General features: G+C 43.1%; 1 protein-coding gene and 1 long non-coding RNA gene across 4 annotated transcripts in view; one reads left to right on the top strand and one right to left on the bottom strand.

Annotated features, from left to right (window-relative positions):
- Window positions 1-24,367, top strand: part of CRYZL1 (crystallin zeta like 1) — a 29,660-nt gene extending 5,293 nt beyond the window's left edge. Inside the window, exons 1-13 of one of the 2 annotated variants that reach the window (XM_087818465.1) lie at window positions 2,462-2,586; window positions 2,927-2,998; window positions 3,762-3,839; window positions 6,101-6,173; window positions 9,900-9,944; window positions 11,066-11,134; window positions 14,296-14,429; window positions 15,441-15,552; window positions 17,402-17,500; window positions 18,823-18,941; window positions 20,425-20,530; window positions 22,945-22,990; window positions 23,910-24,364. In XM_087818465.1, the coding sequence (XP_087674591.1) occupies window positions 2,933-2,998; window positions 3,762-3,839; window positions 6,101-6,173; window positions 9,900-9,944; window positions 11,066-11,134; window positions 14,296-14,429; window positions 15,441-15,552; window positions 17,402-17,500; window positions 18,823-18,941; window positions 20,425-20,530; window positions 22,945-22,990; window positions 23,910-24,009 (1,047 nt within the window). In that variant the 5' untranslated portion in view covers window positions 2,462-2,586; window positions 2,927-2,932 and the 3' untranslated portion in view covers window positions 24,010-24,364. Of the gene's footprint in view, window positions 1-2,461; window positions 2,587-2,926; window positions 2,999-3,761; window positions 3,840-6,100; window positions 6,174-9,899; window positions 9,945-11,065; window positions 11,135-14,295; window positions 14,430-15,440; window positions 15,553-17,401; window positions 17,501-18,822; window positions 18,942-20,424; window positions 20,531-22,944; window positions 22,991-23,909 lie in introns of those variants that run through there. The other variant, XM_016213504.2, reaches the window with a different exon arrangement.
- Window positions 11,744-21,147, bottom strand: LOC107537471 (uncharacterized). 2 transcript variants are annotated; one of them, XR_015714700.1, is made up of 4 exons: window positions 20,100-21,147; window positions 17,386-17,544; window positions 16,886-16,938; window positions 11,744-16,426 (listed from the first exon to the last, which is right to left on the bottom strand). It is a non-coding gene; the product is annotated as an uncharacterized LOC107537471 (long non-coding RNA). The 2 variants fall into 2 exon arrangements; XR_015714701.1 differs by lacking the exon at window positions 17,386-17,544.
- Window positions 24,368-24,758: the final 391 nt, after the last annotated feature.

Genomic DNA, 24,758 nt, shown 5'->3' with positions numbered 1-24,758 from the left:
TAGTGCAGTTATCTTCCCAGGCCTTTGAAATGGGGGTACTATGGTCTGAGGTCCATGTGACTGCTGACTGGGGAGACAGCCCACATTTTCAGGTGCAGTGGGCAGAGAAAACAGTGGCTTCCAGAATTACAGGAGATGCTTTGAAATCAAGGTGTTGCTGTGTAAATGTTCCATTTCTCCAAAGGCAACTCCAGTAGCTCGGCCGAGCAGGAGCAGAGATTTCATTATTTAATGATAATGGATATTGATTCTCCCAAGCAATAGCTGGGAAACCCCGCTAGTGAGTACGTGAGCAGGGCAGGGTCTTGTTAGTATGTAATGAAATCTAGGAGCAGGGAACAGATGGGGAAGATTGAGTGTCCCTGGGGGAGATCTCAGGGAGGGAGTGGGCTGAGCTGTTTACTTGGCAGGATCTGTAGAGTAAGTACGGCGTGGCCTCGGCGAACAAGCAGTGCCTGGAAGCCCTGAGCCCGGCGCCCATATGGTGTGAAGGCAGGATGACCACCAGACAGGGATGCGCTGGGAAGCGGGGGCAGGTGGACAGGGGCCGCGGGCGAGGCACTTCGCACAGCCCTGAGAGCCACGCAGGAGGGGAAAGGGTCCGTGTGCAGGGGATGCACGCCTCTTCCCCGCCCCTGCACACGCGCCCGCAAACCCGCGCACATGCACACACAGCCCTTCTCTCACCAGAGGGTTAGAATTCATTTAATCACCTGACCTCGCTCACCCTGTTTTTGTATGCTTTGTTGGTACATGCTACATACATAACTGTATATGCTTTAAATGTGTATTCACTTCTCTTAGTTCCAGAATTTGATTACCATGTTTAGAAAGCAGCAGTGATTGCTGAAGTACTAGTAAAAGCCCTCTATATGGCTCCAGTAGATCCTCTGAGATTTAACACTCAGGCTGGGTGTGTCGGGCCTTTCTAGTTGCCCTGGACCTCACGCTCAGAAGGAACCCACTCTTAGTTACATGCCCTGCTGTCACCATCTTGAAATTTTAATAATTTCTGGGCAAGGTTCCCCACATTTTCATTTTGCACTGGGCTCTGCAAATTCTGTAGCCAGTTTACCAACAAGTACTTAATAACTGTCAATCCTAAACTAAAGGATATAGGGTTCTGGTTTTTAGTGAAAAATCTAATGTCAGCAGCTCAGTAGAAAACCATTAAGTATAATGGTTGAGAGGAATTACTTTGGAGTTGGGAGCACCTGGTTTGACCCAGCTCTGGCCCAGCTGGTGCTGAGACCTAGGTGTGTGCCTTAACCTCTGTGACACTCAGTGTCCTCATTCATAAAGTAAATGTAACAATTGTACTTTTGCCCTGGCTGGTGTGGCTCAGTTAGTTGGAGCATCAGCCCGTGCACCGGAGGGTCGCAGGTTCAATTCCTGGTCAGGGCACATACTTGGGTTGCGGGTTCGATCTCCGGTAGGTAGAGGCGCATATCGGAGGCAACCAACTGATGTTTCTCTCTCTCCCTCTCCCTTCCTCTCTAAAATCAATTTTAAAAAAACATTAAAAAAATAAGTAAATAATAGTACATTTACCAAGAAGTATGTACAAGAATGTTCTTAACAGGATAACCTGTGAAAGTCCCAAACTGAAAACAATTAAATGCCTGTTTATAGTGGAACTAATAAATAGTAACGAATTAATACAATGGAATACGCTATAACAGTGAGAATGAACGAACTACAACTGCCAGCAACAAGTGGGTGAAACAAACATGTTGAGAAAAAGAAAGCTGGCGTAAAGGAATATAATTCCATTTATCTAAAGTCAAACAGACGAAACTAATCTGTGCTGTTAAAGCTGGGTGTTGAGCGTGCTCAGGATGGGTAGTGGCCAGAGGGGACGAAAGCTCCTGGGGCCCCGGTGCTGTTTCCCGCTGCCGTCCCCGTTCGCCTTGCGGAGGTCGGCCGGCTGGACGGCGCCCCGCACCTTCCGTGACAGTCACACTTAAGAAAACGGTCTCGCCACTCAGTTACTGTGGAAGTTAAAGAAACAACTGGAATCCTTCGAGATGCTTCAAGAAGTCCACAGACTACAGGTTCAGTCCTTCCATTAAATGGTTGTGAACTGTTACAGAAGAATCGGGGCACAGTTTTGACGAGTGTCTTGATGGCCACGTGTACCTTTTTTTTTATGCTCACCCAAGGGCATGTTGTCATTGATTTGAGAGACAGAGAGAAACATCCTGTATGTGCCCGGACCAGGGATCAAACCCTCAACCTTTTGGTGTGGGGGACAATGCTCCAGCCAACCAAGCCACCCAGCCAGGACCTCTTCCTTTTCAATGGTCTTTTGTAAGGCTTTAAACACCTTTTTTTTTTTTTTTTCAATATGTCTTTATTGATTTCAGAGAGAGAAAGGGAGAGGGAGAGAGAGAGAAACATCAGTAGGAGTCACTGATTGGCTGCCTCCTGCACGCCCCCTACTGGGGATTGAACCTGCAACCCGGCATGTGCCCCGGCCAGGAATCAAACCGTGATCTACTGGATCCTAGGTCGATGCTCAGCCCCTGAGCCACACTGGCTGGGCCGGACTGAATGCCTTTTAAACGACACCTTTGGTAACCACAGGTGAGCTCTCTGACCCTCTTAAGTTTTCTTGCCCTCAAGTACATCTAATAGTTTTTATTGAATAGCAAAGTGGAATTAAGCCCACGCTCACCTTTATGTGAAGAGCTGAACTGTAAACCCCCTCTCCGTTAAGAGGTGTGCCCACGGACTATGGCATGTTCTCTTAGGTGGTCACTTCAGGCACTGTTATCTAAATCTATTTGTTTGAAAGCTACATTTTAGTTGTCATTTTATTCTTCGCCAGCACTATTTTTTAAGTTTTGCTTTCATTTGGTCTTGAAGACATTCTGTTCATTTGTTTACTTCATGTATATTTTCTCTTTTGTTGTTTTTGTTTTAGGTGACTATGAAAGGCTTATATTTTCAACAGAGTTCTACAAATGAAGAAATAACATTTGTATTTCAAGAAAGGGTAAGCAAAATTGTCTTGTCATTAAATGAAACAAGATAAGTATATTTACCCAGATTTAAATGATCTGTTAGTGGAACGTAAATGAAACTACAAATTACTTTCCTTTAATCTTATGTTACAGTGGTGGTCAATTCTGTAATATAACTATATTTTTAAATGAGTTCCCCCGGGGTGGTGGTACAAAGATACTAGGAAAACAGAACCAATTGTCTTAAATGTTGCAAAATTAACTCAACTTACTTTGAATACCACAATGCAGTGAATTTCCAGGTTGTAGCCATATTGCAGAAAATACGTTCTCTCGAATTGTGCAGTGAGGGGAAGCACTGTTCTCCACGCTGATTTCGGAGCTTTGCGGAGTTGCCGTGTTCACTGAGCTTTCAGCGATTTCTAGTTTGGGCCTCTTTAAGCATGGCCAGTGGAATTTTCATACATTGGTGACTGGTTGAAAGGTCTGTGGCAAGCCCAAATCATTCCAGTGGTAACAGCCAAGCTGTCTGAGATTTCGACTCCTGACCAACATGATTTTGGAGTTAGTGAAAGATAACAGAGGAAACTAGGTTGTGTTCATGATCCAGAAACTGATTACACGGGGAAATATATAACTGTGACATACTGTACAAATAGCACTTGGTTTTCATCCCTAAAGTTAGCTATAAGATTTGGGGCCCATTAAATTGTGTTCAGTTTTGTATGAAAATTTTCCAACATAAAGGCCTGGTCTCAAAGGAATGTGTAACATTTTGTTTTCGCTTGGTTCTAGGAAAATCTTCCTGTTACAGAGGATAACTATGTGAAACTTCAAGTTAAAGCTTGTGCTCTGAGCCACATAAATACAAAGGTATTGGTGCTTTTATTTGAGCCAAAAGTCAAATGAGAGTCATAGTATATTTAGTTTCCAAGTATAATGATAGCTGACTTCTGAGTACCAAAAAATTATTATCACTCTTAGAAGAACAGAATACTAGGGAAAAAGTTTAATGTGAATTTGTATATTTCCATATTAAATTATTAGTCTAATTGAAGTCATGCATTTTATATTACTATAGGAAAATACCTGTAAAGTCCTTTACATTGCGAAAGATTGAGAATTTATAATTACTAAGGCCTATAATCAAGGAAGAAAATACTTTTATAAATGTAGTAAAAATATAGAAATCTAATCAACTAATTTATTAACTGTCTATTCTATAGATATTTCTAGGTAATGCCTGTAGATAGAGCTCATGTTCTTCTTGTCATTTCTTGTTGTCTTTCTCTCTCGTGCATACACATCCCAGCCTCTCACTACCCCCGCAGTAACCATCCGTTATTGACCATGAAACACATGGGAAGTTTTCAAATGGTAAACTGTGGTTAAATGTGATACGATAGCTCAGCTGGCGTGGCTCAGCGGCTGAGCGTCGACCTAGGATCCAGGAGATCGCTGTTCGAGTCCTGGTCGGGGCACAGGCCTGGGTTGCAGGCTCCATCCCCAGTAGGGGGCGTGCAGGAGGCAGCTGGTCAATGACTCTCTCATCATTGATGTTTTTATCTGTCTTCCTCTCCCTTCCACTCTCTGAAATCAATAGACATTTAAAAAAAAAGTGCTATGATAAATATAGTAGGTCCATTTACTCAGTTTTGTAAAAATTAATACCATAGTTTTATTGGCCCCTTAAATTATTGCCTGGATTATAACGTTACCATAATTTCTAAGAATCTAAAGATTTTCTGCAGTAAAGTCACATTTAGGGAAATTACAGAGCAAAGTCATAGGCTTCCATTGGGCAACTCTATACCATGAGCATGACTTGAGAAGTGAACTAGTGAGATGCTGTACAGTCCTTTCACCAGGAATAGTGGTACTACTCATTGTCTGCAGGGTTCTGTGCTCAGCCCTTTCAAGGTGTTCTTTTTAAACCTATGAAAAATTTATTAAAATCCCAGGCTAGGGAAAAAAAGACAAACAGGGCTTCTGTCACAATCTCTATATAACATTGTTGGGTATCCTGGAGGCCCTAGATGGTGCAACAAAGCAAGAAAAAGAAATAAAAGATACAGCAATTGGAAAAGAGAAAAAAAATCCCAGTCTAGGAAATTATCTCATGTCGAATAGAAATAGTAAATTATAGTAAAATCAATTCAATGAAATATTGCACAACTATTAAACAGTTTCAAAAATGGGTAAGATGTATGACAGTGCTTATGGTAAGTGAAGGAGGAAGGATGCAATTGCTGTAACCATGATTATAGCTCTGAGGAAGTGTGCATAAAAGGAATAATGTAAAGCATCCAGTATTCTGTGTGTCAAAGTTCCACACTGAAAGAGATTTTTCTGGCAATCAGGTATATATAGATCTTATATAGATCTAAATATTGAAAAATAAAAATATATACAAGGGAATTACTTCAATTTCTTTTTACTTACTGTTCCTAAAATACTGTGGTACTACAAATATGTTTCATGTCTCTAGTATTATTGTAAAAGTGTAAATGGCAGGAGCTTAAACTATAGGCTTAGTTGTATATACTCTGTCACTTCAAAAGCCAAGTGCTTAATTTGTCCAGAATATAACAAAGCACTCATCTTTGAAAAATAAATGATTTATTCTTTAAAAAAAGAAATTCCAATTTGAAGTTACATGGCAATTTTTCTATGTATATCCATCACCTCTTCCCACCTGCTCCTTAACCCAAGACTTGCGAGGAACATGCAGATGATTTTTGAGGGTGTGGGAACGGAGAGCCTTTGTTCTCATGAGCCATACCCCTTAATTCAACACCCTCCCCAAACGGCCCCTCACCCATCTAATGAGTTGGCTGGTAAACTTGGGTCATAAATTATGGTAAACTTGGGCCATAATTTCCCTTCATACTTGGCAGAGGAAAGATGTTAGAGTATGTTAATGATGATTTTGAATGGAAACAATACTCATCCCTAAGTCCTGCGTATCACCTAATTCTTCTCCAGAGAAACCTGCCTTGTGAAGGTATTGCTTTGTCTTTCTTCCAGCAACTGAGTCATATTTGCTGTCTTGTGGTTTGATTTGTGCCCTTGCCTTCCTCTGTGTAAGAAGCCAGGATTGGTTTTGACAATAAACAGCCTTTGTCATGATTTAGCTTCTGGCAGAAATGAAGATGGAGAAGGATTTCTTTCCTGTTGGGAGAGAAATTGCTGGCATCGTGTTAGATGGTAAGTTTTCAGATGTAAATATCTATATTTTCTAAAGTAAAAGAATTACGTGGGCCTGGCAGGGCGTGGCTCAGCGGTTGAGCATCGACCCAGGATCCAGGGGATCGCGGTTTGATTCCCGGTCAGGGCACATGCCCGGGTTGCGGGCTCCATCCCGTCAGGGGCGTGCAGGAGGCAGCCGGTCAATGACTCTCATCATTGATGTTTTTCTATCTCTCTCTCTCTCTCTCTCTCCCTTCCTCTCTCTGAAATCAATAAAGACATGTTAAAAAAAAAAAAGAATTACATGATAGCCAATTGGGTACTGGCCGATGAAATCACACACTCCTCTTCAAATACGGAATTTAATTCTACAGAAATGTTTTCCTTTTATAAGTTAAAAAAAAAATAGAACTTATGTTTTATAATTAAAGAGCTTATTATACTTTAGTAAATATTTAGGGATTATGTATTTCAATCTGTGAGTAATCACATTGACTCGAATGACCAATGTTGTTTACAAACCAGCATAAATTACTTCTGTGTGTTGGCTCTGGGCCAAAAGTTACATTCACATTAAATTTTAAAGTTTGCATGAAATTGAGCATTTAAAAGTTAAGCAGTTTGCTAATCTAAAAATGGGTTTGGGGAGAAATAACCAGTAAGATTTTTTGATTCCCTTAAGTCAAAAAATTTTTTTAAATCTTATTTAGTAAATAATGTTTTTAACATGCAGGACAGTAAGCTAAGTACTTGAAATAATTTGATTCTGAATAGACCGCCTATTCATATTCACTGCTGCGAGGCAGCTGTGATCAGTGAGTGTGCGCTGCTCCGTCTGCACACGTGAGTGAGCAAGTGGGCAGTAATGTAACAGGTTAGACTGTTTGAGTTTTGCCTGTAATTTTAACCCATAATATATTTGATATTCTTTCTCAGTGTAATCTTCTAACATAGCTAAATCATAATTTCATTCTTCTACTCACACTGTTAGAAAATAAAAATACAAATTATAATGTACAGATGAGTAATTTATTTATTCATTTATTCCATACTTAATGAGCACTTGCTAAGTGCTTGGTATATGAAGGTAAATAAGATAAAGTCCCTGCCCTCAAAGTGTTCGTAATCTAGGGCAGAGACGGATGCACGCGCGAGTGGAGTGTTGTGAAAGCCCTGAGGACACATGCCCAACCTGGCAAGAAGAAACAGGAAGGATTCTTGAGTTAGTGGGACATTAAGGGACAGGCAGGAGGAGAGTCACTCAGCTGGAGGGTGTCCTGAGCAAAGGCATAGAAGCAAGTAATGTGATGTATGTAGGAATTAAATAAAGGAATTACACAGTTTGGTGTTGGGGGTAAGATACTTGGCACAGAGAAACATTTTGTCAGGGAAATTCTACATCAACCATAGAAAAATAAAAGATAGTGAACCAAGTACTTTAATGATGATATGAGCACTGACTCCTTTCCCCCCAAAATAAGACAGGCCCTGCCCTAGCCAGTTTGGCTCAGTGGTTAGAGTGCTGGCCTGCAGACTGAAGGGTCCCAGGTTCGATTCCAGCCAAGGGCACACACCACAGTTGCAGGGAGGCAACCAATCGGTGTGACTCTCACATCGATGTTTCTCTCTCTCTCCCCCCACACCCCCTTCCACTCTCTGAAAAGCAATGGAAAAAAATGTCCTGAGGGAGGGGAGGGGGGAGGAGGGAGGGGAGGGGAGGGGGGAGGGAGGGAGGAGAAAAACAAAGGAAAAGAAATGACAGGTTAATAAAATATTAATTTTAAAAAAACCATACCTGAGCTGAGTGGCTCGGTTGGTTGGAATGTCATCTCATTCACCAAAAGGCTGCCAGTTCGACCCCTGGTCAGGGAGAGCCCTAGGCTGCAGGTCCGATCCCCAGTTAGGGTGTGTTCAGGAGGCAACACCGATGTTTCTCTCTCCTTCCCTCCTTCCCTCCCGCCCTTCTTCTCTCTCTAAACATCAGGTAGAACACACCCTTGGGTGAGTATTAAAGAAAGAAAAAGGGGCAGGGGCAGGGGCAGGGGCAGGGAAGGGCCAGACCCGTGCTGAGCCTCACTCGCGGACTTGGGCTGTCGGGGAGGCTGTTGGAGGAGCCACGTGAAGTGGAGCTCGCAGGCAAGCCAAGCGGAGGTGGTAGGCCTGGTTGGTTGTAGACCAAGAGCCAAGAGACGGCAGAGTCCATAACCTAGGCACTGGGGGCAGAGGCGAAGGAGACGTGCTGAGGTGGCAGTCAGCATGGCTTAATAATTGACTGGAACGGGAATTAAAAACAGGGAGGAGCCAGGAGTGACAGGATTCTGGCTGCCGTATGAATTGGTGCCGCCAGTTGATACGAGGAGAGGATCTGATCAGGAGGAAGACTGGGCGTTCAGATTTACGGCTGTGGAGCACGGGGTGCCGGAGTGATATCCCCTGGAGATGCCGAGTGAGCAGGACTGCGAGTTGGGGCTCCAAGGTGGGAGCCTCTGCTGGGAGTGGACGACTGAGAGCTGTTGGCGGACAGGCTGTGCAGTAACAGCTGATGAGCTCGCCCGGGAGGTGGCAGACCCGGGGGGGAGACACGGGCATGGCGTGGGACCCTGGGGAACACCACTGTTCGAGGGGCAATCAAAAGGAGTGTGAAGGAAGCCAAGAAAAAAGGGCCAGCGTGACCCCAGGAGGAGGAGGGTCAGTAGCAGAAGGGAAAGAGGAAGGCGCAATGGATCAGAGCCACTACTGGAGGAAGAGGGCCCAGGAAGGATCCAGAGAAACAAACAGTGGCAGGACGGAGTAGGAACCAGACTCAGGGTTCCTTGTTGCGTGCCAGAAATGAGTGGTGGGCCATTCTGATGACAGACCGGCCAGGGCCCACTTGCAGACCCCAGGCCTCTGCTCCCTTCGCGGCCTCGCTGTCCCTCGTGCTGCCTGTCTGGGGGCCGTGGCACAGTGTGGTAACGCGAAAGCGCTGGCCTGGGTGGGCGTTCGGTGGCGCTGGCTGGTTTCCTCCCCTTTCCCCTTAAAACCGGTTGAACAAAAATACTCTAAAGAGCTGACTGATGGTAGAGGCTTTTTCTCTACAGTGCGAGGAGAATGCAACTGTCGATTCTCTATAGTTCCAAAAATTCCTTGGCACCACTCTGAATTTATTTCCCTAATTCCAAATCAAAGTATTTTATATACAACTCTTACCAGAATTTCCCGTTGTATGTCTGAGATTCTGGGACTAAAGTAATGACAGGAAGTTGGGCTGGCCACAGGAGGAGTGGGGAGCAGTGACACCCTCACAGGAGTGTGCAGTGGACTGTCCCCTTTATCCCTTCATCTAAAGAGACATTCTTCTCCTGTCAGCAGCCAGATGGCCCAGATTTTGTAGAGAATTTTGTAAAGAATCCAGTTTTTTAATTGAATTTAGAGAGGAAGGGGAAGAGAGAAAGAGAAACATCAATTTGTTGTTCCACTTCTTATGCATCATTGGTTGATTCTTGTATGTGCCCTGACCGGGGGTTGAACCGGAAACCTCGATGTATCGGGACGATGCTCTAATCACTGAGCTACCTGGCCAGGGCGAGAATCCAGATTCGAAGTGTTCTATCCCACAGTCCTTGTAGACCATCAAAATGTCCTACAAGTTCTTGGCCTTTTCTCTTAGTAACTTCTTATAAACCCATTGATCTTATTTTAATAGTTAAATAAGAATTCTGTTTAAAAACCTCATACTAATTATTAATTTTTTCTACTCTTTAGTTGGAAGTAAAGTATCATTCTTTCAACCAGATGATGAAGTAGTCGGTAAGTTGTCTGTTTTACTATCTATCATCTCTTCTTTTTCCTGTACAATTATTAGTTTGTTGTGACCCTGCTTCAGATACAAGTACTTTCCTGATTTTTGGAATTTGCTCCCAAAAGTCCACTGATGAAGAGAATTGGGAGTTTGATCTCAGTAGCAGAACACTGAAAACTTTTCAGTATTTGGCTGTGGAACAATATTAGAGGTGAAAAGAAGACCATAGTTGTTATTGTGCTTGGCGCAGCCCCTGGCTGACAGGACCTCAGTCTATAGCTAGACCAAAGACTCTGGAGAAAGGTCACAGGTCTGCAAGACCCACCTGGCTCTACAGAAGCTCCCTTTACACCTCAACTTGAATTTTACCAGACTTCTCCCTTACTACTCTTGTAAAACTAGAATTTCCTGAAAATATTTCATTTACTGTTTTTTTTAAATCCGTAGTTAATACTATTCTGCACTATACGTATATCCCAGACTCTCACACAAACATATAAAGTATGACTTTAGTAGTAGTCTTTAAAATTACCATTTCTCTATAGAAAATATTCATAGGAAGCTACTCATGTAAACTTAGAAAATGTTTAACTTTATTACATGCTTGAGGCTGTTAATAGGTTTGTCAGAATGTTTTCATTAGCTTATGATATTGCCTTTGACTTGTGTATTTTCTTGAAGAACTTATTTTCCTGTCTTTATCTCTTTTACCTGCCCAAGAGGTCAGTGACACTGTATTATGCAAGATTCTTTTTGTAAGAGACCAAAAGACTAGCTTACGTGGAAGCGGATTTTATTGGGAGCACACAGGTGTCTTCCAGACCCAGCTGTGGAAAGTGGCTGGGCACCAGGGACAGTTTCAATGAGGAATCCAGGTGTCCCCAGGACTGACCTGCCTATATATCAGCAGTCGTCTTGACCACCACTCAGAGGTGGGAGAAAAGGGAAGGAAAAGATAGCACAGGTGACACAGTGTTCACGTCACAAAGTGCAACACCCTCTTCCCTTGTGCTTCGGGGGTCTCTCGTCCCTTCACTGGTGATCACTGGCCTCTTCCTCAGAATCCCACTGAACAAAACGTACACTGTATATGGATTGCTTCCCTTAAGTGTCATGTTTCAACTTTCAGGAATTTTACCCTTGGATTCTGAAGACCCTGGGCTTTGTGAAGCGGTGAGAGTGCACGAGCACTACCTGGGTATGTGGCAGCTCGGTCTCGGAGCTCAGTGGGTCTCTCCTCGCTGGTGTGTGGGGTGTGTGGGGTCGTCATCATTTCTTTGTACCTACTGTGAGTTTACACAGGAAATAACTGTTGGCTGGTCATCTGACTACCTCTAGCTTATAATTTAGTATCATAAAATTCATACTCATACTGAACAGTAGAGAGACCTTTAAGTTTCATTTACACAGCTCATGGTAAGAGGTTTGAAAAGCAGTGTCTCTCTCTAAAATTGTATTCCTAATAAGAATTTTTGAATTTTTTATTCTTTGCTATTAATTGAAATTGGAAATGTTAATTTAAATTATGTTTTAGCCTGCCAAGTAGTAGCTTAGTTGGTTAAAGTGCCGTCGCAACAAGCCAAGGTTTCAGGTTCGATCTTCAGCCAGGGCACACACGAGAATCGACCAGTGACGCATGGATAAGTGGGACAGCGAGTCAGCGTCTCTCTGGCTCCCTTTCCTCACTCTCAAAAATCAATAAATTAAAAAATTTAAAAATCTAGAAAACATGTCGAGGGCAAGACAGAAAAGAATGAAGACGCTTGTCTTCGGTTTCTGTTGCTAAACTCTTCTGACAAGTGTTCAGTTAAACTGAAATGTTCGTTTTTAATTTTTCTTATAGTAATGTACTTGAATATTTAAATTAAAATAAATATAAATACACACACACTTCATGACACCATCCTAAAAAGTTGCTGCATCTCCTTAGTGATCAGGGAAAAGCAAATTAAAACCACTTAGAGATGTGATTATGCATCTACAGGACGACAAAGTTATAAGGTCTGACCATTCCAGGGGCCGGCAAGGGTGTGGAGCAGCAGGACCATTTATGCACCAGGAGTGTAAACGGGGAAAAATGCATTAGAAAATAATTTAGCATTATCCAACAGTGCCATTTCAGAGCCTTTGGCGATCATAAATGTAGTGTTATTACTGTTAACATTTTTTAAGGGCCACTTGTTTGATTTTTTTAATAAAAATGGTAGCCCCAATTGTTATGATCAAACATGTTCCCCAAAATTCCATGTAAGTGAATTGTTTGTAACTTGAGCATACACTGTTATAGCAGATGTGCTTCAGTCAGACACTCAGACTTACTAGCCGCAAGGCCTCAGACAAATTAATTACAGTCATGAGCCACTAAATGATGGGGATACGATCTGAGAAATGAGTCATTAGGGAGGTCATTGTCATGCAAACATCACAGAGGCTCCTGCACACACCTGGATGGTACAGCCTGCTACACACCTGGCTGTACGCACAGCCATTGCTCCTGGGCTACAAGCCTATACAGCACGTTACTGTACAAAGCATGAGATTAAATCAGCACAAGAGAAAATGATGCCATCAAGAGACGGTAAACACAAGATGTATGGGGCTGCTGCAGGTGTAACAGCATACTGTTTACAGCACACTTTTTTTTTAATAAACAGCACACTCTACCAATAAAAATATATTAAACCCATATAGCAGTAACATAGTTGTTTATTGTCAATACCCAGTATGGTGTCTGTACATACTGTATGTGCTGTGCTTTTATATAGCTGGCAGTGGGGTAGGTGTGTTCACACCAGCATCACCAGCGATGTGTGAGGAGTGGGTTCTGTAATAGGCCATAGGAATTTTTCAGCTCCATTATATTCTTACGGGATTATATGTTATCCCACCATCATATATGTGATCCACTGGTGACAAACATGGTTTTGCAGCACATGACTCGTTACTCTGCTTAGTATGTTCTGTTATGTCTGTACCTTGCTGGTTGTAACATTCTCTACATGTTGCCTGGGTGCTCAGCTTCCCCACCAGATGGCACTAGCTGTTGGTAAAAGCAATGCTGACTTTTGCCATTAGAGGAAAAATATTTGAAAGAGCTGTAAAGACTATGAAAAGTGTTATAAAATTGACTTTAGGTTAAGTGGGAAAGGATTTTGTGTACTGTGAAAGGATAACATTCAGTGTACAAAATAAAAACAAAACAAAAAATAAATAATTAAACATAAGGAGCAGCCTGATGGGCACATCAGTGGAGTGCTTTAAACTATATTAGGAGTCTGCGCTTTCTTCCCAGTCCAGCGGAAAGTCATTGATGACTTTTAAGCAGAGAAGTGTTAGGATGTTATTTATGTTTTTAAAAGATCATTCTGATATGTGTCTATTTTTCAAAGATACTGTTAAAAAGATTGAAAAGAGAAAGTTGAAAATAATATTTGTAACATAAACAATGCATTTAGAATACATAAAACATTCCTAGAATCAATAAGAAAAAGACAGCACAATAGAAAAATTGATAAAACACTTGAACAAATGGCCAAGAAACAGAGAAAGATGCTCAACTTAATCAAATTAAAGTCATAGGAAGAAACTACTCCACACCCATTTGATTATAAAAATGTATAAAAATACCAAGGTTGATAAGGATGCTGACGGCAGCGAGAACCCTGTGGAGAGTAAACTTACACGAGCACTGGGGCACGTGTGGGGACGTCGAAGACAACACCCTGGGACCTGAGATTTCCATTCCTAAGTAAATATCCCAGAGAAGATGTGTGCACTGGTGTAACACGATCTTTTCTACGAGAGCATCCTTAGCAGCACAGTTTATAACTGCCCCAAACTGGACACCACACAGATGTTCCTCGGCTGGAGAGCGGACGACCAGACGGAGGTGCGCTCACAGAGGAGAATGCCGTAAACAACAGAAAAGAAAAGACCACACGTCCAAAAAGGATGTGTCTTAAAAACAATGTTGAGCATGCAAAGCAAGACAGAAAAGAATGCATATGGGTAGGATTTCATTTAGATAAAGTTCAAAAACAGGCAAAGCTAAAGTATATTGTTTAGGAATGAATACTTGAGTACTAACCTACGGAAACAAGTGAGAAATTAAGTTGGAATGGTGGAGACCTCTGAAGTCAGTTGTATCTCAGTTTTAAAGAGGAAGAGTGGTGTCTCTGGAGGGAGACGAGGCTGCTGGGGTGAGTGGCTTATGGGCAAGAATGGAGGCAGGGAAACCGCACTGTAGGAGTAGAGCCGGGGTCAGGGCCATGGTGGAAGTGTGACTGAGGGGAATGGACAGACGCAGGAGGCAAGACCAGTGGCACTTGCTAACTGACTGTTTCCTGTTCTTTGTGATAGTTCACAAGCCAGAAAAAGTTACATGGACAGAAGCTGCTGGAACAATTCGGGATGGAGTCCGAGCCTATACAGCTCTGCATTACCTTTCTCATCTCTCTCCGGGGAAGTCGGTGCTGATAATGGATGGAGCAAGTGTAGGTGCCAATAGTTTTGCTAAGAAACAGACCAAAGCACAGTAAACTTAGGGAACATCCATTTATATGTTTTTTGCCAGTAGCTTATTCACTGATTTTTTTTTTTAATCAAACTCCTATTTTGTTAAAATAAGCAACTTTTATCAGTAAGAGATAAAAGTTAGATTTCCTGTGGTTAGTTCCATCTTCCTTTGAATCTACTAGTACATTAAAAAAGCGAACAAACAATTTTTTCATGCCAGTTACACAAAGCCTGAAATTGCTCATGAAGTCTTTGAGCCCCTACCAATTTCATGTCATATCCCTCACGCTTACACTTACGTTAATATGGTGTTGCACTTACAGATGGCTCGCACAAGGTAAAAACTGTGCTAATTTAAACATCTTACATGTGTCATCAAAAAATAATTCAACACTAAAAGCAAATACATAAGAATATATTATAATCTAAAAATGTTACCACACCTGGGTGAGTTCATAGTTTTATTTTCTATCTGGCTGTTGCTGAAATGCTCCCTGCTGCTTTTCTTTGAAAAAAGCCAGAACTGTCCTCAGCAGTGGCTTAGCCTGATGCCCACATCGGGACAGCAGTTTCCCGGAACTTACCCCATGGGCCAGTGGAAGAAAGGATGGAGCGTGTGAAGTGCCTTGATCTTCCCAGAGCGGCCGCTGCACTGGCACGTGCATCATGTAATTAGCTTAGATCCTCATGGTGACAACGCCCTTGAAGGCCCGTTTTTAACCAGCCCTCCATCCCTGAAATCACGGGCTCTGCTCAGGCTGGGTAAGGGCCTGTGGCCTGTGCAGCTTTCTTCTCCCCCTGCTGAGGAAGACAGGCAATCAGATGGTGCATCCTACTAACCTTGTCCGTAGGTTTTCCTCTATCAGGTAGCATTTGAAAGTATACTGAAGTAGCACTGAAGTCTTACACCTATTAAACAACCTATAAAATAAATTAGAGGTGGCCTCTGCTCTACGTCTGTGAGCCTACTGTGTGTTTTTTCCACACAGACACTCGGGACAATAGCTATTCAGTTGGCACAGCACCGAGGAGCCAAGGTGATCTCAACAGCGTGCAGCCTCGAAGACAAGCAGTACCTGGAGAGACTTAGGCCTTCTCTAGGTGGGTGATATTGCTCAGCACAGAATTTAAACGAAATTTTTAATGGATAGCACCTTAAAAATTGTGCTTGTAAAACAAAGCACAAAATCCCAAGTGAAAGTCACATTTCAAATGCTCTTAGTATCTCTGCTAAGTCTAAGTTTACTTCAGTGATAGTTTTAATTATTGTATTTCTTAAACCTACATTTTTCCATGTTTTTTCTTCTTTGCCCCACTGATATAAGCTTAGCCAAGTTTGAATGAGGTGAACTTTGAAACAATTTAGAAATACCTGGTGCCTCTTTGCTTTTAGTCAATAAATCGATATACTTTTGCACCCCTTTGTATGTTTCTCAACCTCGTTTACCCAGTGATATGCTTCTAAAGTTGTCTGTTTTCTGTGATATACTGGGAAGGAGATGAGCCACTTACATAGACACACAGTCAGTTATAGTTTATGATGAACAGGACGTGGTGGAGACTCGGGAGCCCTTGAAAAGACTGACCGTACCAAACAGCAACAAGTGGAGAAAGGAAATAGACTGAAAAGGAAAGGAAAAGAAAGGAAGGGAATTTAATAGACTGGAGTTACAGAATTAACGTTAGAGTTTAATGGACAGAGAGAAGATGAGCGGGGTGTCACTGACGGCAGGCAGGAAAGCAGAGTGCGCCGAGTGTTGGATGGATGACGTCACTGAGAGTCCTGAACAGCCCCACGGCTCGCTGGAAACCATCTCTGAGAATTTAACTAGCTCGCCTCAGAATATACAGGCAGAGGAATGGCTGCAGTGGGTTTGAAGCAGGCCTGTCCAGCATTAAAGCTGTATTGTGTCCACTGCTACATTATGCTTCTGGCAGAGAGAACCAAGAAATGGAGGGAAGGTTGAGGCAGGGGCTGGAGGAGGAAAATAGGGGGAAAAACGCATGAGTGGTATTACTGAAGGGAAAGGTTTCCTTTTTTTCCATTGTTGACACTATTACAGAAGACCCCATTTCCCCCCCTTTTGCCCTCCTGCACCCAGCCCCTGGAAAAGGTTTTGTAGTAGTGAGTCCTGCCCTTCCTAAGTGCTTCAGGTCCCCTTTGCTGTGTCCCCGCCATGCCCACCCCCACCCCGAGTCTTAGATCACTGTTGGACTTCACCGCAGACCCAAGCAGCTGTGAGGAAGTCTCTCTGAGGAGGTGTTCAAAGACATAAAAATGAAATACAGACATGTCTTCATTTGCCAGTTCCAATTCTGAGAGTTTTATTTTAATTCTCTCACTGGCTTGTTTTATTAATACTTCAAGGTAACCAGCTAAAATTAATTTAATTTTCACTCACTGTACTAAAAATAATCATGTTTTTTTCCTTACCTTCAAGATTTTTCTTTGTTTTGAGGAGCAAGAAGGGGAGGTGCGGGCGGTTTCTGTGATTGAGAAAGAACAAAACAGTCTCTCATAGAGAAGTATCACATCATGCAAATATTTTTGTACTTTTTAACTCTAAACTCTATTAAATCTGAACATACTTAAAGGAATAATCTTTCGGTCCATGTCTTAATGTATATGTACCTCTGTGGTGTATAGATTCTCATTTCTGGCAACATATTCTTAGCCAGAGAGAACAGTCTTCTGTGTAAATAGACTAGCCTTGGAACACATTATCCACAAAATGCTTATATTTTATTTTACTGAATATACCAGTCCTGTCATTTAAATCGACCCTTACTCAATATTGGGTTATATGAGAATGAGTGTAATTTGGATTCTGTAATTGTTAAAACCACTTAATTCATTTCAGAGGACAGATGTCTATTCGCTTTTTCTTTTCCCGAACTGTTTGTTGATCACTAGAGAAAGTACCGTGACCTGACCTCCTGTCCTTTACAGCCCGAGTGATCGATGTGTCCAGTGGGAAAGCGCATGTTGCTGAAAGCTGTTTAGAAGAAACAGGTGGCCTGGGAGTAGATATCGTCCTGGATGCTGGAGGTAGGTACTTTACTAATCAGTCATCTGTAATTTTAGTGTAATGGCTGAATTTTAGGGGGCAAAAACAAAAACAAAATTATTTGTATATCCAGGAAATAATCTTTAACAGATGTATTAAGTTGATGTTTAGTTTGGGGTGTTTTTTTTAATCCTCACCTGAGGATATTTCTTCCATTGCTTTTCAGAGAGAGTGGGAGGGAGGGAAGGAGGGTGAGAGAGAGAGAGAGAGAAACATTGATTGGTTGCCTCCCACACCAGAGCCAGAGATCAAGCCTACAGCCCAAGGGTATGTGTCCTTGGGGGAAATCGAACCTGGGACCCTTCAGTCGGTGGGCCAAAGCTCTAACCACTGAGCAAAGCTGGCCAGGGCCTGGGTATTGGTTTGCTTTTAATTCTTGTGTTTAAATTGGGCTTCTTCATTTGATCCCCATTGTAAACTGTCTGGAAGAGAGGGCATGCCTGCCTTAAGCACAGGCACTGGAGGTGGAGTAGCCCTACGCCAGTCTCCAGACATGACCTCTCCCATGGTTCCCACGTGAAACACGTTAGTCAAGTCTCAGCCGGATGCTTGTTCAGTCAGTTTTGCTATAGACAGCCCTCTACTGGATGGCTGACTTCAGTAGGCTCAATTTGGAAAACACACAGAATTTTGTTCAATTTTCACCTTCCTTGAACTTTTGTAGTTTAACAGATATCTGTTTAACCCCTAATTTGTACACTTCGGTAGTCATCTCACCTGAAGGACAGGTTTCTCAAGTCTACAAAAGCATCCTAGTTAAAATGTAACCTCTACCATGAGAACCATAGGTGGATACAACTGCATGTGGCTGTCATGTATTTCTTTTTTGCCAATATTTTCAAGATTTGAAATTAACTCACAGAAATCTTTCAGTGGAAGCGAATGTATACTTCATTAACTTTTTAAGAGGACATTTCAACAATTATGTCAAAGTATGACTATCTTGAGTCTCTGAGTTCCTTAATCAGAAGTCAACTTTTCTAAGTATTAAGCAATTGGTGTTATGGTTAAAACTATCAAACTTAGTTATACCTTGTATTACCTTGCCTGGTTTTCAAATGAAAAGACTTTTATCTTTAGTTAAATCTCACTTATAATTAAATCTGGAGTAAATTTTATTACCGGTTTTAATGCAAAAAGTGTATTTTAAGGTGTCTGAATACATTGTGTTGACTTTTTCTAAGAAAAATGCTTCTTCATTCCTACATTAAAAAGTAAAGAGAACTTGTTTGAAGAATAAATTTTCATCAGATGACTGAAATACATATTTCTTCTCTCTTTTTTGAAACTTTCCCCTTGTAAGTGAGATTGTATAGTAAAGATGATGAACCAGCTGTAAAATTACTGCTACCACATAAACATGATATCCTCACACTTCTGGGCATCGGAGGCCATTGGGTAACAACAGAAGAAAACCTGCAGGTATGACCAGAAACAGTAGAGTGTGACTGTTCCACCAGAAGGGTACAGTTAACAAAGAATAAAGCCTACGTCCTTTGAAGCAAGGTGGACTAAATTAGTGTAAATGCTGAATTATACCCTTTTTAAAAGAAAAGAAATATAGGTTTTTTAAACTTTAGCTACATGTTGGCCAAAATGTTGACGCAGGCCCTGGCCGGCTTGGCTCAGAGCGTCAGCCCGAGGACTGAAGGGTCCCAGGTCGGTTCCAGCCAAGTGCATGTACCTTGGTTGCAGGATCGATCCCCAGCCCCGGTCAGCGTGTGAGCGGGAAGCAACCAATCCATGTGTCTCTTTCACATCGATGTTTCTCTCCCGCCCCCACTTCCACTCGCTCTGAAAAGCAAAGGAAAAAATATCCCCGGGTGAGGACACAGAGAAAGTGCTGAAAGAGAGCCTCCCATAGGGGTGCATTTAACTTCCACTCAGCCCGGCCAGCGCGGCTCAGCGGTTGACATGACGGAGGATCCAGGAGATCTTGGTTCGGTTCCCGGTCAGGGCACATGCCTGGGTTGTGGGCTTGATCCCCAGCAGGGGACGTGCGGGAGGCAGCCGATCCATGACTCTCATCATTGACGTTTCTCGCTCCCTCTCCCTTCTTCTCTCTGAAATCAATAAGGACGTTTTTTAAAAAACAAACAAAAACCTTTTATTCAGTGGTTTGGATGTATTGCTTCTGAATTTAATAGTATTTCAAATAGGATTTTTTTTTTTTTTAATCCTCATGTAAGGATATGTATTTTATTGATTTCAGAGAGAGAGGAAGGGAGACAGAGAGAAAGAAACATCTATGTGAAAGAGAAACACCAACTGATTGCCTCCTATATATGCCCCAACTGGGGTCGTACCCGCAACCTACGTATATGCCCTCACCGGGAACTGAACCTGCAACCTTTTGGTATAAGGGTTTACACTCCAACCAACCAAGCCACCTGACCAGTGCAAGGATTTTTTTTAGTCCAAGTATTGACATACTTAGCAAAATATTTCTGTATAAAATTATCACAATTTCCTAGTTATTCAAATTGGAATATACTATATATGTGTATATACATGCTGTCTCCCAAAATTACATTTAACAACTTAAAAAAATTATTCTTATCATGGTTGATATGCAAATACCATAATTCTCATATACCAGTCTTCATGACTTTCCAATGTCCTCATGAAAATGACTGGTACGCAGCAGCCAGAAATCTTCTCTCACACGCACTCTGCTGCTACTTCATCAGGATTCTAGTTGGCCTTGCATCTCATCCTGCCGTTTCACCGTTTTGGACAATGAAATGCAAAGCAGAGATGGCGTACATCTTGTCATTAAAGTTTGTGTGCTGATTGTCTGTGGTTTGGGTATTATTTAACTTGTGTAGTTTTTCTGGCTCAAGGTGCCAGCCATCTCTCTGCTTTTAAACTCTGTACTGACCAGTCTTTGTGCATTCTGTCCAAGTTGGATCCTCCAGATAGCCACCACCTTTTCCTCAAGGGAGCAACAGTGGCTTTCCTCAATGACGAAGTCTGGAATTTGTCAAATGTACGACAAGGAAAGTATCTTTATATCCTTTCTCCTGCTGGCAAGCTTCTGGCTTGAAATCTATCTTGTGCTCTCAGCATTAAGTCCTTTGATGGTGGTAACAGTAAATAATAGCAGCTAACTTTCACTGACCATACCAAACAGTGTTCCAAGTGCTAGGTAGGCATTAATTTATTCAAACATTCAAACTGCCTCGGAGGTGTAAGTACTGTTATCATCCCCCGTATTTCACAGATGAAGGAACTGAAGTGTAGAAAGGTTAATACAGGCCCAGAGATGCAGCTGGTGTGGGCAGGGCAGGAGTCTCACCCAGGCCGTCTCGCTGTCATCTGAGTGGGAGATAAACCAGAGTTCCATGGGAGATTTTGTTTCGGTTTTGACCTCACATTGTGGAAATTCCACATCACTTTGAGAGTGGCATTCTTACTTCTAGGATGGTGCCCTTGTGAGAACCCTGTCAGAATACTTATCTCAGTTAAAGAGTTTGTGGGGCCCAAGCTGGTCTGGCTCAGTCAGCCCATGGACTGTAGGGTCCTGGGTTCAATTCCAGCCAAGGGCACGTAACTCTGTTGCAGGCTCAATCCCCAGCCCCGAACCACATGAAGGAGGCTACCAATCAATGTGTCTCTCTCACATCCATGTTTCTCTCCCCCCCCCCCCCCCTCCACTCTCTCTGAAAATGCAATGGAAAAAATATCCTCAGGTGAGGGTTAAAAAAAAAATTAAGAAGAAAAAAAAGTTTGTGGGGCGTTTTTAAAGTTATCAATGCTAGGAAATCTTCACAAACTGAGGGTGGGTTTGATTTTTTAAAATGAAAATTATTCGGAGACAAATCTGGTAAAGGAAGCCAAATCATTCTAGTTTGGGTAAGAGTTGTCTTGAGACTGAAAGGCATTCCAAACCTCTTTAGAGCAAGGTCAATTTACAAATAAATCTTTTATTTCTAAGGTGGCTATCCTAAAGGTAGCTGCACTTGGTAAAATTTTTAACAAATTGGGTAAAATAAGTTCTTGTAATAACAGAGTGTACTTGTGCATGAAGAAAGAGCCTCACACTTGTCTTCACTGACTCTGTGACTTGCTTTGGTAAGTGTGTAGTCACATGAGTGATGTCTATAAGGGCAGCCTCCTCTAGGAGCAACACAGAGGGTGTAGAGCCTTCAATTAGTGTTTCATTAGTTTACTGTATATGTTGAGTTTTAAAGGGTACACTTCAAAACTAGAAAATCCCTTTAATGTAGAGTGTATGAGATTAAAGTATTTCTGATTAAATGTCTTCCTATTAAATTTAGAAAATAAACTTAATTTTGAACTTTCTAGAAGAATTTTGAGTTTCAATTTAAAGCCACTTAAATGTCCAATAACATTATAATAATCAGGAACCCATGATGTATTAACAATAGACAGCGACATGTATTAAAAGTAACAGCATGCTTTCAGTCTTACATGTCAGAAAATAGGCCGGGTGCTTTGCCTATGTTACTTAATTCTCTCAGCTGCCCTCCCTTCCCCACCAGAGATGATTTTAACCTGTTTAGCAAACCCATGGACCATGTTGAAACCTGACAATGTTTAAATGAAATGTTACATTTTCAAAAATCATAAATGTACATGGCACACATGTACTCTCTTGAACATACTGTTGGCAATTTCATTAACAGAAGTAGAAAGAGACTTTATAGTATGAATAAGTGAATCTGTATTCTTTAGGTCTTTATTTAAAAAGACCTAGTGTTCATATTTTCTCATTTACTTTTTCTCAAGTCCCGAATCAGACTTTAGTCTCACTTATGCAAGCCCCCCTCAGGCAGTTCACACATGAGCCAGTCGCCACTTGTGATTTAACATACACTTCTCCTTCCAATTGTGTGATCATAACTAGTTCTCAAGTACTAGCAATTACACAGACTCTCAATTCTAGTATTAGAATTTCAACTAAATGACTAAATTTTTTAAAAATTTAGTTTTCTGACTCTCTCAGTGACATATATCACACACAGTTCATGAACTTTCCTCGCACAAACTTTGAGTCTTACCCATTTTGTAAATAAATGTGCACCCACAGTAAGAGGAGTAAGTGCTAAAATTGTTTTTAACTAAAAGTAGCATAAAGTGGTGCTAAAGTGAAACCCTGACACCATCCCATTACCATCCATTTGGGAGCACACTAGTCACTCCTCAGGACAGGCATTAGGCTTGCTTCTCTCATCACTTGTTCTTAGAAGTTGAGGCTCTATTTTGTTACCACCTCTCTCATATCAGTTTTTTAGAGATAAACTTGACAGCTTACAGAATTTCTGTAACTTAAAATTTTAATTTCTGAGAATGCTAAACTTAAAGGGGAAAAATGTGACCTGCCTAGCATCTTCTGCTGGTTGAATGGTTTTATTTAACCCTCTGTCTTTTACATTGCCACCTTAACTACCCTTCCAGCTACGCATCTTAAAAGATGTGATGGAGAAGTTATCAACTGGTGTTTTCAGGTACGCCGAATTACCAAATCACTGAACTCGTTTATTTTCCTGTTCTGGAGGAGATAAGGCTGGCAATTCTATTTTTGTTTCAGCTTTCACAGCACACTTATCGCCTCCATATTCTATTATTGTGTTTCAATAGCTGCTCCTTAACATTTCTCAAAGTGTAGTGACACACCAGGAAGTGTTCCGGAAGACAGAAGTGGCTCCTGAGGTTTTCTTACTCCGTTCCTTACTTACCTCGTGGCCCCACCCCAAGCAACCTGAAATAACCCATAGCTTGAGAAGAGGGAAACGTATAACTTTGGGGTCTGTTTATCAAAAAGAGGGAGTGGGGCCTGGCCGGGGGTGGCTCAGCTGTTAGGCATTGACCTAGGATCCAGGAGATCAGGGTTAGATTCCCCGTTAGATTCTGGGCTGCGGGCTGGATCCCCAGTCGGGGGCGTGCAGGGGGCAGCTGATCAGTGACTCTCAGCATTGCTGTTTCTATCTCTCTCTCCCCCTCTCCCTTCCTGTCTCTGAAATCAATAAAGATATGTTTGGAAAAAAAAAAAAAAGGGAGTGGGTAAAGTAGGTGTTTTTCCCCTTCAAAATTTAACCCCTTTTGGCGTGGCTGGTGTGGCTCCGTTGGTTGCCATCCCGCGCACCGAGGTCTGGGGTTCTGGGTTCTGTTCCCCTCGGCACTTGCCCAAGTTGGGGCTCAGTCCCCGGGGCGTGCAGGAGGCGCTGGTCCTTGTTTCTGTTCCTCCCTCTCTCTCCCCCCTTCCTCTCTCTCTAAAATCAATAAAAACATTTTTAAAATTTTTAGCCACTTGTAATGGTGTAAATACTAATGGGTAAGTTTGTTATTTAAAGTAGCACAGTTGAAGCGCAGCAGCCGTGGGCGACCGCCCCGCGCCCGCTCACCTGGTGCCTCCGTCCCCCGCAGGCCCCGCCTGGACGAGCCGGTTCCTCCCCGCGCGGCCAGAGCCTCCATGGAAGTGGTTCAGAAGAGGCAAGGAAGGAAAAAGCAAGTTGTTCAGTTTTAATTCTGTTCTTCCCAGACCTGTCGAGTGAACCCATTCCAGCACTGGACGCCCGTTCCTTGGAATTTGTTCGGAACAGTCAAGGAAGATAAAAGCCAGTGGTTCCCTTTTTAAGCATGTTTTCCTGCTATGAGACAATATGCTCATTTTTTTCAAATGTCTGACGTGTTTAAAAAATTAATGTCCAAATGCAAGACCAGCCTCTAATGAACACCTACGGGCATGTTCCGTTCGTCTCCGTATCTGCCTCCGCTATAAGGTTCTCCCCGTGGAGGGACCAGTCCCGCAGCGGCCGCGGGCGGGTCGGCGGGTCTGCGGGTCGCGCGCCGCCCCCGCCGGCTCGGGGTGCTCGCCGCCCGGGACCTAGCCCTGGGCCCCGAGGGTGTCCGAGCGCCCCTTCTCTCGGGGTTCCTCGGGACCCACGGGCGCAGGCGGCGACCGGCCGAGGCCGCCCGGTCCCGGGGGGGACGCGCAGGCCCGCCCCGCCCCGGCGCTCTGCCCCCGGCTCACCCCTGCTGCCCGCCCGCCGGGAGTGCAGCCCGCTGCCCGGGCCACCGGCAGCCAGGGCCCCGCAGCAGCGCCGGGCGGCGCCGGGCTCCGCGGGCCTGGGAACCGCGCCCGCCTCGAGCCGCGGCCGCGGGGCGGGGCCTCGGGGCCGCCCAGGGCGCACGCGCGGCGCTGGGGGCGGGGCCACGCCGGGGGCGGGGCGGGCGCGCGCGGGAAGCGCCTGCGGGGCGGCCGGCGGCTCCTCG

Source organism: Miniopterus natalensis, chromosome 6 (assembly GCF_054644295.1).
Source record: "Miniopterus natalensis isolate mMinNat1 chromosome 6, mMinNat1.hap1, whole genome shotgun sequence".
NCBI lineage: Eukaryota > Metazoa > Chordata > Mammalia > Chiroptera > Miniopteridae > Miniopterus > Miniopterus natalensis.
The sequence above is the reverse complement of the archived record's forward strand: the minus strand, read 5'-3'. Positions and strand labels throughout refer to the sequence as shown.